Source organism: Arvicola amphibius, chromosome 1 (assembly GCF_903992535.2).
Source record: "Arvicola amphibius chromosome 1, mArvAmp1.2, whole genome shotgun sequence".
NCBI classification, from domain to species: Eukaryota; Metazoa; Chordata; class Mammalia; order Rodentia; family Cricetidae; genus Arvicola; species Arvicola amphibius.
In genome coordinates, this window is record NC_052047.1 from 141,478,379 (window position 1) to 141,492,469 (window position 14,091).

General features: G+C 50.6%; 1 protein-coding gene across 1 annotated transcript in view; it reads left to right on the plus strand.

Moving 5' to 3' along the window:
• Window positions 1–405: 405 nt before the first annotated feature.
• Inpp5a (inositol polyphosphate-5-phosphatase A) overlaps window positions 406–14,091 on the plus strand; it is a 192,059-nt gene continuing 178,373 nt past the window's right edge. The window contains exon 1 of the mRNA XM_038334393.1: window positions 406–567. Within this exon, the coding sequence (XP_038190321.1) occupies window positions 493–567 (75 nt within the window). The 5' untranslated portion in view covers window positions 406–492. The remainder of the gene's footprint in view (window positions 568–14,091) is intronic.

The window sequence follows — 14,091 nt, forward strand, 5'->3', positions numbered from 1 at the left end:
CCGCCCCTGCTCAGGCCCCGCCCCTCAGTCTGGCTCTGGCCCGAGGCCCCGCCCTTCCAGCGGACCCTGAGCGGGGGCGCGGAGGCCCTCAGGCAGTAGGCTGCCCGCAGGCCCCTCCCCACCCTTAGGCCCCGCCCCCGGCGCGACCACTAGCTCCGCCTCCTACGGTCCCACCCTCTGTGGGGCGGGACTTGCCCCAGCCGGAGTCGGCGGCGGCGGCTGCGGGAACTTTCCCGGCGGGTCTAATGGCTGCGCGCGGGCCGCTGTGAGGCGCGGCGGCGAGCGGGCGCGGGGCCGCGGAGCAGCGAAGAGCCAGCGACCGCGAGGCTGGAGCCCCGGCCAGGCCCGGTCCGACCCGCGGAGCCCGCGATGCGCCCCGGTGCTGTCCCCCGGCGCAGCTGACGCCCCGCGGCCCCGCGAGACCCCAGCCCGCCCGGCCCCGCAGGAAGCGGCCGCCGCCACCCAGTCCAGCGCCCGCTCCGCCCGGGCACCATGGCGGGGAAGGCGGCCGCCCCCGGCACCGCGGTCCTGCTGGTCACGGCCAACGTGGGCTCGCTCTTCGACGACGTAAGTGCCGCGCCGTCGGCTAGGGAGGGGCGGCTGCGGGCCAGGAGTCTCCCAGCCCCGGACCCTGACATCCCCATTTCCAGCTGGAGACCCTAAATTCCTGCCTCTACAGCGCCTTCTACAGCCACGGACCCCGGGCCAGTTGTCTTTTGGACGTGTGACTCTGATGCTCCTTACCCACAGTGGGGGGACACGGACCAGGAATCCCCCAGGCCCCAGACTCTGACCCCATAGTAGGACCCTAGACCAGGAAACTTGCAGCAACCCATCCCGGACCTTGACACCGCTTTTTTGGTCCCCGAGGCCAAACTCGAAGACCTGACTTTTGAACCCCCCCGTCTTAACCCAGACTACAGGAACCTAGCCTAAGTCTGGATCTTTGAGTCCTGATGCTGGTACCTTGCTGTGATCCAGACAGAGCAAATCCCTATCCCGCTTCCGCTCCCTAACTCCAGAGCCACAGTACTGATCTGGAATTTTGACCCAGAATCCTGGTACTTGGATGCCCTGGCCTCTAAACCTCACCACATGCTGACCACAGGTCTCCTGATTCAATCTCGACCCCCCAGTTTCTGACTCAGATTTTTCAAAGTCTGAATTCTGACAACAGAAACCCAGCTTTCAAATTTTGGTCCCTTGTCCTCTCAACCCAGACCACACTGACCCTGAATTCTGAGTCCCTACCCTAAAACCTCAGATCCTGCATCTACCCTTGGCCTCTGAGCATGAATCCTGGCCTCTAATTCTGCTCCCTGGCCCTATCCCTGAGCTTTCCTCATGAAGTCACAATAGACCTCACCCCCAAATCTTGAGCTCCATTGTCTGAGTCCTGCCTGGTCCCTAGATTCATTCCTTGGCCCTGTTTTCTGGTGGTGGTGGGGGTCCTGAGGTGTGAAGCACACTTATTTTAGCATGTAACGTGTAATCACACTAGTTCTCAAATGAAGCAGCTCTATTCAAGCCCTGGAGGACTTTATAATCCTTGTTTACTAAATGAAAAGGTGTTGAAAAGCTCTTCAAGGCCAAAAATGATGCCAAAGCCCTTTATCTTCTAGGGCTGCTCCTCCAGTCCTTAGTCCCACCCTGAAACCCTGGGTTCTCTCCTCTGGGAGGCAGAGGGGAGCTGAGGCCTGGGACACCGGGAGCTCCGGGGAGCAGGCTGGGGCTGACCTAGTTCAGCATTGCAGCCATGGTGCCACCCCACTGTTGGTACTTAAACTGCCAACCCAAATAAAGCAGAATGTGGCTCCAAGTGGCATGCTTGTTTAAGAAGAAAGGGTAATGTCACAGATGGAACTATGAAGCCACGTACTCCCCTCTCCTCTCCTTGCCTAGGTGAACAGTTGGGCCAATGCCAGGGCTTGGATACAGGCCTGATGTAGATTTCAGGGGAGGGTCTTGTTTCCTTCCTGGCAGGAGGCATGAGAGAAGAGTTTCATTGAGCTGAGTTCTCAAGACAGCGGAGGCTTGATTTTTATTATAAGTAAAAAGCAGGCGTTGTTGCTGTATTTTGTGATTTAACTTATAAACATGCGAGTGTTCTAGTCCCCTGCTGGAGAGACACTGTCTGTCCTCTCAAGGTGTGGACAGCTTGCTGTAGTTTCACGTGTGATCGTTTTCTACAAGGGCCTGTATGGGTGTGTGCCCGTATATTTAGCATTCTATTCTAGGCCTTCCAGTAACATGTCACTGTAGCGTGGTTTTGTTCAGATGATTCAGATCCGTTCGCTGTGGCTTCAAAGCCTCAGAAATGTCAGGAAAATTAGGCACGGGAGGGCACTTTCATCTCCTAGGGAAAAGAATTTTGCTGTGAAAACATTCTTTCTAGTAATTTCTGATTCTGAGTTCTGGAGGTTCTGTTGTGTTTCGATCACGCACACGCGCACTTCTTTCCGATGACATTAAAGGGGGGGGTCGTACTTCACCTTCTTCTAGGAACAGGAACTTATCAGGTAGTCGTGGCTGGCCTGGAACTCACTGTGTACATCAGGTAGACAGAGATCCACTTGCGTCTGCTGGGATTGAAGAATGGCACACCACCATGCCCAGCTTGCCTCACTTTTGTTTAGCAACATGTTCTCTGAATTTTTATTTTATTTTTATTTATTTATTTTTTTTGGCTCTCTGGAGTTTTGCACTGCATCTGTATGTAGAAGAAGTATTTGTCTTGGTGAATTGTACCTAAGTTAATTCCGAACCAGTCCCCAGGGGCAGTCATACCCTCAATGGAATGACCACGAAGGGCATACTTGTATTCTGGGGCCTGCTTCCTTGGTGGGGGTTTGGGTGCTATAGGAAAGAAGCTGGGGAGAGAAAGTGGCGAATTCTCAAGTGAGGTAGATTTTAATTCGTTGGTTATACTAGACTCAGAAAACGTGCTTGTGATTGACTGTGCTCCTTGGTGAGCGTGTGCCCCTGATGACAGACGGACTTCTCCATCCGTGTTCGGGACTGGAAAGGAGTTTTCACTGTGGGAAACAAGCTCGGTTCTGCCCAGCACAGCACAGCGCCTTAGCTGCTGCCTAAGGGAGTTGGTTCCCAGGAGGAAAGTGTCCGATTTGAAATAGTCACGCGGGCTCTGAAGGCATTTTTTCCTTTTATGCACAAGCAGTAGGTAGTTTGTTTCTGCATTTGTAGTTTTGACAGTCTTCTCTCTGATACCCCCCTCCTCTTCCTAATCCAGAGGCGACCCCTCTTAAAACAACACGTAATTTTTTTTTTTTTTTACATTGGGCTTGAACCCCAGACTTCCCTCCTTAGCTATAGGCCCCAGCCCATGTATGTAAATTTTAATCATAGCTTTGTCGTCAGCACCCTGGGATCTCCAGAACATCTTGTTCAGCCTGCTCTTGTCTCACCAGCAATCCTGGCTGGCATCCTTGCCTGGCAGGGTGGCCCACTGCAGTTACTGAGCTGTGCTGCTGAGGGCCTTCAGGTTGCTTCTAGCCCTTTGACCTTATAGTGTTGTCCAAATGCATCACTGTAGGCAGACTTTTGTCTTGTGTTTTTAAAAAACTGTGGAAGCTCATGTGTGTGTGTGTGTGTGTGTGTGTTGTACTATCAGTAGTCATTGTGTTAGATGTCAAAACTGAAAATGTTAAGCACAGAACACTCAGCTGACACTCCGTTTGCTGGCAGAGGAATTGGTCACTTTAACCCGGTGCCAGGGCAGGGAAGCTCCATGGTCCCTTTAGTGGGAGTGAGAGAGTTGAAGTCATTGCACAGTGTTAGGAAAAAAAGCAGTCGTGGCTCAGCCACTCTTTGAGAGAGAGTCTTTGGTCCATTTTCTGAGGACCCTTGTCCCAGCTGGTGACCCTTCAGAAGTAGTTTTCCAGGTAGCCAGGGGAACCTGCAACTTTCTGTCTTACTAGTAGTGACTGCCACATTGCCTCTGACTGACTCCTAGTTTGACTTGGTGTCCCTGGGAGAGGAGTGGGTGACCTGGGTCATGCATGTTACTGCTCTGCTGATCTGGTCGGTGTTTTAACAGTGTGCTTTTAGCTCTAAGCTCCTCACTCATTGACTGGCAGCGGGCGGAGAAGGTAAATGCTGGAGAGCTTGCTTCAGAGTTCTTCTCACCCTTACATGGTTAGGCTGTGCTGGCCCTTGGTCCTGCTTTGTATTCAGAGTCAGATGTCATTTGGAGCTGGTTTCCTGCTTTGCTTAGTATACTCCCAAGTGGCCTTTTCCAGGCAGTCATGGTCTTGGAGAACTGGCAGTGAGTTAGTGGGGACCAAGGGTCCCTAGTCAGCAGGTGTTCTTGGGCCATGGGATAGGGAGAGGCAGGTCAGAACTGCTGTGGATGGATAGACTCAGGCAGACAGCCTGGCCTGCTTTCTTCTCCCTCCTGCCTCTTCGGATTTATCTCCACTGCTAGGTTTTCCCACTAGTGTGGAAGGGGCTGTAGTTCTGACTTCCTGAGGTCGGTTCTGTCCTCCTAGCAGCCTTCACAAGGGCAGTCTCCACTTTACTCTTTCCAGATTCTGCCCACACTTCACTCTGGGACTCTTGGTGCCAGGACTAGCATTATTTCCTTGCACTCAATGCAGGAAAATTCAGTCACCTCAAAGGGAAGCTCCATGCATTGGCTGGCACCCTCCGTTGCTTCTGCCCACCAATTGTATGTTTGCCACCTCTGAGGATTTGTCTATTCTGGAGGTTCCCGGTTCCTGGAAGTGGACCTGTGGAGCATGTGGCTTTTGTGTCTGGCTTTTTTCTTTTTTTAACTTAGCAAGGAGTCATCAGAATCTTTCCTGTCATAGCATACATCAGTGTGCTTCATTACTATCTGTGGATGGACAGTTGTCCCTGTGTGCTTGTGTTTGTCCAGTGATCAGTTAGTGAGCATTGGACTGTTTTTGCATCTTGTTTGTGAAAACTGTTGTGACTCTGGTGTATGTGTTCTTGTGCATGGGTGTTTTCTGCTCTCAGGGCCTTGCAGAGGACTTGCTGAGTCCTGAAGAAACTGTGTCCTGCCTCTGGAGGTGCTACCATGCTGTCCCATTTCTTCTCTCTCTCTCTCTCTCTCTCTCTCTCTCTCTCTCTCTCTCTCTCTCTCTCTCTCTCTCGTATATATGTATATATATATTTATGTAACATAATATACACACGCTCACATATATTACGTTACTATTCTAGGTGTGTGTTTTGTCTGAATGTATGTCTGTGTAGCAAGTGTGTACTTGGTGCCCACAGAGGTCGGAAGAGGGCCTTGGATTCCTTGTGAGTTACAAACAGTTCTGAGCTATGTGGGTGCTAGGAATCAAACTAGGGTCCTATTTAAGAGCAACATGTGCTCTTAACTGCTGATCCAACTCTCCAGCCCCCTGACCGCAGTCATTTCACATCCCCCTTGTGGTTCTTGGTTTCTCCACATCCTTCCCAGTACCTAACCTATTGCTCTTTTTCTTTATGTACATTGGTGTTTTGCCATGGGTGTCAGGTCCCCTGGAACCGGAGTTATAGACAGTTGTAAGCTGCCATGTGGGTGCTGGGAGTTGAACCCGAGTCCTCTGAAAGAGCAGTTAGTGCTCTTAACTGCTGAACCATCTCTCCAGCATCTGCTTTTTTTCCCCTTAAGGCTTGACTTCTTGGAAATTCTGTAGTTGCTTCTCCTTTCCCACTTCTCAGGATGGTATACCCAGATTAAGCCACACCTTCTCTGGCCATGCTTACTTCCTAGTCCTCACCTAGATTCCATTTGTCTTTGTGATGTTCAAAGCTGCAGGAGAGGCTGAAGCTGAGACTGAGGCTAAGATGGGCTGTGCAGCACAGAGGACCCAGCCAGGCCCACTGCAGCCAGCCTCCACAGAAGACCAGCACTCTTTTTAAAAAGTTATTTTTACTGGGCAATGGTAGTCCAAGCCTTTAATCTCAGCACTGGGGAAGCAGAGGCAGGTGGATCTCTGTGAGTTTGAAGACAGCCTGGTCTTCTTCAGAACTGTCAGATTTACACAGAGAAGCCCTGTCCAAAAAACAAAACAAAACAAAATAACAACCCTCCCAAACCACACATACATACAACATCAAAACACATTTTTCTTAAGTGTGTGTGTGTGTGTGTGTGTGTGTGTGTGTGTATACACGTGTGAGTACATGAGTATGGTGCCTATGGAGGTCAAAAGAGGGCATTTATCCCCTGGAACTGTGTGCTAGGAATCAAACTTGGGTCCTTTGTAAGAGCAGGACGTGCTCTTAACCAGTGAACCATTCTTTCTAGCACTTTCTTGAAGTGGGATTGGCTCACTTGTCTCTTTATTCATTGTTAGAGCATGTGGCCTGGCCTTTCCTGCTGGAACAGGCTATTTTCAGTATTTAAAATTTTGAGAAGCCGGGCGGTGGTGGCGCACGCCTTTAATCCCAGCACTCGGGAGGCAGAGGCAGGCGGATCTCTGTGAGTTCGAGACCAGCCTGGTCTACAAGAGCTAGGTCCAGGACAGGCTCTAGAAACTACAGGGAAACCCTGTCTCGAAAAATCAAAAAAAAAAAAAATTTTTGAGATACAGCTGGTGGTTATCTGTTTCCATGCTGTGACTGCCTCTCCTTACAACTGTCCCAATGTGAAGGGACTGGGACTATGTGTCCCTCCATTTAGTCTCAGGATAGGTAGGTAGTAGCTAAGAAGTCACAGTGGTCCTCCATTTGACACTGCTGTTTGTGATCAGAGATTTCATCAGGCAGTCTGAATTATGGTCAGATTCCTGAATATGTAAGACAGGATCACCGGGCAGTGGGGGTGCACACCTGCAATCCCAAAACTCTGGAGGCAGAGGCAGTTGGATTTCTGAGTTCATGGACAGCCTGAACTACAGAATGAGTTCCAAGATAGCAAGAGGACCCTTGTCTCCATCCCCATTTATCCCCCCAAAAGTAAGACAGGGCGGCTCTCCTCTCCCAGAGTGATAGGATCAAGTGAGACCGTATTGCAACATTTATGTTACTGTTGCTGGTGCTTCTGACCACTGTATGAAACCATTTCTGATTTGTAAACACAGGTGACTTTCCACAGACATCATTTCCTGGCTGCTTTCAATGTTTAGGGTTTTGAGATACAATGTTTAGAATTTAGAGATCCACCTGGTGGTCGTCTGCTTCCATGCTATGCTTGTCGCCAACCCCAGATCTGTCCCAGTGGAACCATGTGTCTCTCTGTTATTGACTAGCCTTTGAGAGTGCAGTGTCTCTCTGTTGGACTGCCATCTTCCCTGTGGCCTACTTTAATTGCTCCAGAGGTGTTGAGGGGCCTGGGTGCATGGGGGCGGTTTGAAATAGTAAATATTTTCCATATTTGAAGTAAGCACTTTGAGTAGAGCTGTTGGATGGCCCAGTGGCATTTGGGGGCATTTGTGGTTCACATGGTCCACATAGACACAGGGAGGGGCTCTCTGCTTGGATTTGGAATCTGATGGGTGTTTTCATGGTCTGATTGGGAAGTCACAGAAACCCAGCCCAGATATGCCTCTGTGAAGGGTCTTGGGAGTTCCTGTCCCCAGCAGTGAGACTACAGCTGAGAGTCTTTGACTCATGAAGAGGAGCCAGCTTCCCTACGTTACAGTTAGAAGAGTGTGAGCTCTCTCTGGAAATGGCCTTAGCTCTGAGGTGTTCACTTTCTATCCTGTGCTGTTCAGTGACAGCTCACACTGGATGTCCTGCCCTGATGTGAACTCACGGAATGATCAGTATGACTGAGACAGGGAAGGCTGACTTGTGCCCCTCCCAGTGCAGTGACTGAGCCCTTTTCATTTGTGAGGATACTTGGGAATCTCCTACACTGACAGACTCTCCAAAGGCCTGGGGAGGTGCCTACGCTGGCCAGGCTCCTGGTGCTATTAGGTAGTCAGGTAAGGCCTTGGCCAGCTAGGTCTGCCTTGCAAGCACTACCTTTGGAGTTGCAGGGAGGGAATTTGGAAGGTCTGGCCTCTCCTCTTTCCTGGAGAGTAGATTAGGTTTTGGCCTTCAGGCATAGTGAAACCTAGAAAGGTCCAGAACTAATTCTCTGGGAAGGCAGTACTGAACTGTTTCACCCAGCCTGGTCTTGAGTTCCTCAGTCGACTAAGGACCCTGGTGCAAACCTCCTGACAAGATACAGTGTGAGAAAACTTTCTGGGCTTTCCTTAATGATGAATGACAGTGGAGCATCCACAGTGTAAGACCGATGAGAGGCCATTGTCTATGTTGATGCTAGGATAATTTTGATCCAGACATGGAAATCCTACTCTGATTTAATAATACTCTAGTATTGGCAGATTGGGAGTGGCATGCACCAGCTTAATGCAGCATCCCTGTGGGCTCTGTGGGAGGCTGGCTCCTCACTGTTGGTCCTTAGCCCACAGTTTCTCACAACTGCTCTGTTTTGTGAGCATGTCTTTGGACTTTCTCTCTGAGATACTTGAGTCACTGTTGTGCTTCTGCTTGGCATTAGTGATAACAATACCCTGGTGCCTGTGTGGCTCCTCCAACATTTAAACTGTGAAGGGTTGTTTTGAGAGGTGGTATGCCACTAGAGGAGTGATTGCTGGATGCCCCACACCACATAGAGAAGCTGTATCAGCTGGTCCTCTGTAGGATGCTTGGGTAGTTATCTTGTATAGGTCAACCTTTATGATGCAAAGGGTCTTAGGCCCTGGCCGGGGCTCTGGGTGGGCAGGGCTTAATGTTTTATGTAAGGGGATCCTACCCTGGGTGTGATATCCGGACACCAGTGCTTTACAAGTCCAGAACACACTGCGTCTGGGTTTGTTTTTCCTTTTGTAAATGGAATGCCTTCAAATCATTTCCAGGAGTATCTCCATGGACTAGTTACGGCAGAGTTCTGATATACTGATTGACCATTGTGACCATGAGCCATTTGTCTTCTTGATTAGCTCTCTAATGAGGGTATGGTGCTTTCCCTTGAAGTTTGCTGAGGCTCTGGGTTATTCTCCCTGCCCTTTGTCCTGGGGTATGCGTGTAGAACAGAGCTAGCTGCCTTTTCACATTGGAACTGTTGGACCAGCTCCTGCCTTCTGATCTGGCCCTATTCCTCCTCTAAACTGGCTATACTTCAAAACACAGTCTCCATGATGAATCTGACTCTTACCATTCTCATTCAACCTCACATGGTTGGACTTTCCAGCTGGTGCGCTTGCCTGTTCAGATTGTTCCCAGGCCTTTCTCTCCCCTTAGAGGCTTAGGTAGACCACATCCCGAGTCAGCATTGACCTTGCCGTCTGCTACCTTTCTTTAAAAATATATTTATTTCCGTGTGTGTGTGTGTGTGTTTGTGTATGTGTGTGTAGGTGCCCACGGAGAGGGCACTGGATCCCTGGAGCTAGAGCTTCAGGTGGTTGTGAGTGCTGGGAACATGGGTGCTGGGAACCAAATGGGTTTTCTAGGAGAGCAGTGTGTTCTGAACTGCTGAGCCATCTCTTCAGTGCCCCATGCCCTCTCTTGTCAGACATGTGACCCTGGATCATCTTCTGCTCCTGCCTGTTGATGCTTCAGCAAGCCAGAATCACCTGGAAATCTGGTTAAGTATGCTAAAGCGGAGAGGAGGCTGCCTGTCTGCCAGTGCTGCTGGGCAAGCACAAGGCTCTTGAGGCCTTGCCTCTGCCCTCCTAGCTTGATGTGTGGAACTTGATGAGTCCCTAGGGACAGCAGCCTCATCTTCACTTTATCTCTGTGTGCTGAGCTGCTGCCACATGGCTGGCCAACCATTCACTGAGCCTGAACGCATGTGGCTAACGGTTATAGCCTCCTGTATGACCTGGCACTGGTCCCCGAGGAACCTCATCTCCTGCAGCTTTGCTCTCTGGCTGCCTTGGCCTGCTGGAACACTTGGGACTCCCCAGAAGTCTTGCTTCTGCACTGGTGCGGGCTCCCCTGCTCTTGTTCCCTCTTCTCCCTCACAGTGCTTGTTGCTCAAGTAGAACACATTTCTACATCTGTGGCCTCTGAACCACTGTTTTTTCCTAGGGACGCCTGGCTCCAGATCCCTGCAGGGGCAGGTGGCTCTCACTGATCCTTCCAGGACCAGCTTATGTCCTGGCTTTCGGTAATATGTTTAGAGCTCTTCTTTCCTGCCCCTCTCTTCTCCAGCCTGAAGGGATTCCAGGCTTTGCTTTGTCATGTTTTTTTTTTTTTCCCTGTTGACAGCTTTCGACGTATGCATTACATCCAGGTGCTTGGCCTCTGACAGTAACCCTGTGCGTGGTTTGGGGTTCTCCACGAGTGGATAGAGGGCAGAGTGGACCCTGGTGGGTTTCCTTGAAGTTGCTGATACCCATGTCAGGATGAAGGTGGAGACAGGGTGGGAAGTGTCTAAGTCAGCTGACACCAAAGGCAATGTGTTGTCCTGCCACAGTGTCGTTAGCATTGGCTCTGCTTGCACCTCATGTGCCATAGGGATAAGTATGGTCAGACACACTTTTGTGGTTAGTGGAAAAGTCTAAAAGTTCTTGAACTGTAACTTTCCCCCCTTTTCCTTTAAACACTTTTATTGAGGAATAACAAATGTGCATACCATTTGATTTACCTAGGAGGCTGTACAGGTCAATGACTTTTGGAAAATGCCTGCATTTATGCAGCTGTTGCCATGAAGCGGTTTTGCAACACTTCCCGCCTGGCCCTCTGCAGTGCTCGGCCCCAGCTCCTGGCCCCAGCTCCTAGCCCCACCCACTTCAGCTCTGCTGTCCTGTTAGATTCTGTCTTTCATGATGTTTTCACATCATGGACTCATACGATGTTCAGTTTGATGTCTGTTTTCTCTCACTGAGCATGGTGTGATGATTTTGAGGTTCCTCAGTTTTGTGTGTCAACAGTTGACCTGGCTCATGACTGAGTTGTATTGCACTGTATGGTCACATGGTTCATTCATTCCCAGTAGGCAGGCCTTTGGGGTACAGTGAGTTACTAAACATTGGTTCTAATAAGTTCTTGCCTTCCTGGGGCTTCCACTTCTGTGTGGGTATGGGTGCTCGTTTTCCTGGGACTGATTGAACATTCAGTGTGTGTGTATTTTTGGGTGTGCACTATTTCATACCCTTCCATTAGTAGGGTTCAGCCCTTCGCCATGCAAGCATCTGGTGGTGCCTTCCTGATGATGATTGTGCATGGGGTGCCCTATGTCTTTCTCGTCTCTTCTTTTTGATAGTAGGCATCCTACAAGTTTGTTCCTTTGCTATATTAATAATGGCTTTTGGCAGTGACTGTGGTTGGCAGCTCCATGGCTGCTGTCCTTCTGCTCACCTCTCTAGGAGGGGTTCAGGGTTCTGGGACCCCCCCCCCCACTGAAGGCCCCATGTACTTGGACAAACAGGCAGGTTTGATAATGCTCCTCCCTTGAGTGCAGTTCATTCAGGTGAAGCAGGAGTAGGTGTTTTCCCAGGAAAACTCAGTGGGAGATCCTCTCCTGTTGCCTACAGGTGCAGGGAACATGCCGCTGTCGAGGGGGAAAGGAATCCTGCAGTTCAAGCCATGCCTGTCAGTCTCTGGGGGTGAGGTGGGATTTCCAGGACCCTCACTGGCTACTGACCTAGTATTCTTGCCCTTTCCCAGTTACCTTCTCCCTGGGGTCTGGATTTGTGTTTGTACATCTATGCACAAGTCTGAGAGGCACTTTGTGACTATAACTCTGTGGACCTGTCCCCCAGAACCTTTGCAGGATGGTGGTTCTGTGGTAGATAGGTCATGGCATGCTGGGAGGGAGCATTGCCACCAGGCAGGTGCTTCTTTGGGCTTGGCAGTGGCATTCCTTGAGGTTACGTGGGAAACATCTGTCTGTGTGTGTGATGGGATGGTCTGGCGTTCTTGGTAGCAGGTAGCTATCTTGGCTTAGGCCTGTCAACCTGGGCAGCCACTGTAGGAGAGTAGGGGTGTTAACTGCAGTTGGGAGGCATCTGGCTGCCTCAGGGGTAGGAGAACTAGAGGAAGGCTAAATTTGGTCTTGTTTATTTAGGAGGATCCCTGACCTTGTCTAAGGCTGTGGGATGATGGGCTGTCAGGCTTGCTGGCCCATTGTACCTTTTCTTGTTTCTGAGGGTGGCCTCCTTGGTATTTCAGGGCCATTTTGCTGAGCCTGGTTGTTGCCTCTCTGGGAGTTTGCTGTTGGCATGGTTTGGGTGTGTGGTCCTGGGTCCATTTGGGCTTGTGGCTCCATTATACTAGGCCCTATCTGAGGTCCTTAGTAGGAGCCAGGGAGGCATACTCTTCAGCCCTGAGCAGCTTCTCTCGTCTACCTTTTGGTGATTGTTGCTGACTGCATGATGAGTAGGGACATCTTTGGGCTGCTGGCTCTGATCACCCGGGTGACACACATGTAGGTGTTGAGAGCCAGCAGCTCCTCCTGTGGACTCTGAGAGCCTTCTCCTGGAAGAAAAGTTGCTACTCTCATTGGTCAGTGAGCTCCTGGGGTGTTTGGGGGTTGCTACAGAGCTTTGTTGGGGGGGGAGGGGGTTCAATGAACACTTGCTTTGTCCAGCTCAGTGTCAAGTGTTCCTCGCATCTTGGAGCTGAGGCCCACCCTTGCTGTGCATGATCTAGGGTCATTTGGAGTCACTCTCCTAGGGCTTGTTCTGTTGGGATGGCATCTGTCCGAGGAGCAGGCAGATTTCTTAGGACATGTTTTGCTGCTTTTCTCCTTCATCACAGTTGGGGTTTTTCAGGTCTGTCATAACTTCCTGTTTTGTTATAACGACCTGGGGGCCCTCACTGTTGCAGTCAGATGGTGTACTCTGCACTGTCCAGGTGGGAGGAAAGCACCAGGTCATGTGTGGGAGACAGGAGTGAGCCTTGGCAACTGACCAATAAGGTAAACAAAACAGTGCCCTGTGACAGACATGAAGCTGTCTGAGACCCTCCACTGGGTCAGATGGGGTCTCACTTCCACCATCCTGCCTTACTTGGTGCAGAAGCTTTGGGGTTTCCCCAGACCAGCTTGCTGTTATCTTTACAGAGTTCCAATTTCCCTTGGCTCTGCTGGATCTTAAAGGAAAAACAGGACCTGGGGAGGGCATGCTGGGAAGTGAGGAGAGGCCCCTGACCGGAGGGCCTTGGTCTACTGTATGCTTTCCAAGGTACTTTGCATGTCAGGCCTGTCACCTTCATGGCTCTGGGGGTTTTGCCTCCCCCTGCAAGGACACTGGTGACCCATCTTCCCCACAGCCTGGGACCCTACTCCTCTAGCCTTAGAGCATAATTCTGACTAAGACTCTTCACGGAGCCAGTCTCGAATGGCCTAGTGCCAGAGATGCCCTGGTGTGGAGAGCACATGGGCCCTGGTGCAGATGGCAGAAGCTGAGTCCTTAAGGCTTTGCTTTGGAGCTTCAGAGCCAGCTGGAGAGGCAAGGAAGGGGTGACTGTTGGGGTACTGTGACACAGGAGCAAAGTCAGGAAATGGGGAGCTCTGTGTCTGATATGGCGGACAGTAGTAGGAACAAGCACTGTGGGCTAAGAGGAGCTGCCTGCTCTTGGTTCTCAGGCCTTTGCTTTCTTTTCAGTGAACACGGTCCTTGGTCTGGGTTTGCATTAGTGGGAAGGTGTGGTGAGTTGTGGGGTGCCATGTCTGCTCCATTGCTGTTGTTGTTCCTGAGAGTGGGGATTTGAGTCTGGTTGAGTCCCTGAGCTGACTGTAAATTGTGTCTTTATATGCAGATAAGCAGATGCTTCCATGGAAGAGGTTGCACTGGAGGTGGAGTTGGGGAAGTATAGGAGCTCCAAGTGACCTGGGACTTCTGGGCTGTGGGGGTGTCTCTGTGATCGACAGAATCCTGGACAATAGGGACATGGTGGTATACCTAGGGGCTGTGAATAACAGTCCCAAAGACATTAATGTATGATTTTTCTTCCATTTTATTGTTTTGAATAAAATTCTACTTGGGGAGAGGTCCCATATACCCCAGTGTTAAAAGGAATCCAACACCTATGCTTTGATGACCTCAATGACCATATTCTCCTGCAGTGGTATGTAGGATAGATGCAACGCTGCCCTCCCTATTCACCTTCTGGAGGGCAAAATGGCATGAGCTGCGTGGCGTACACAGGTGTGCA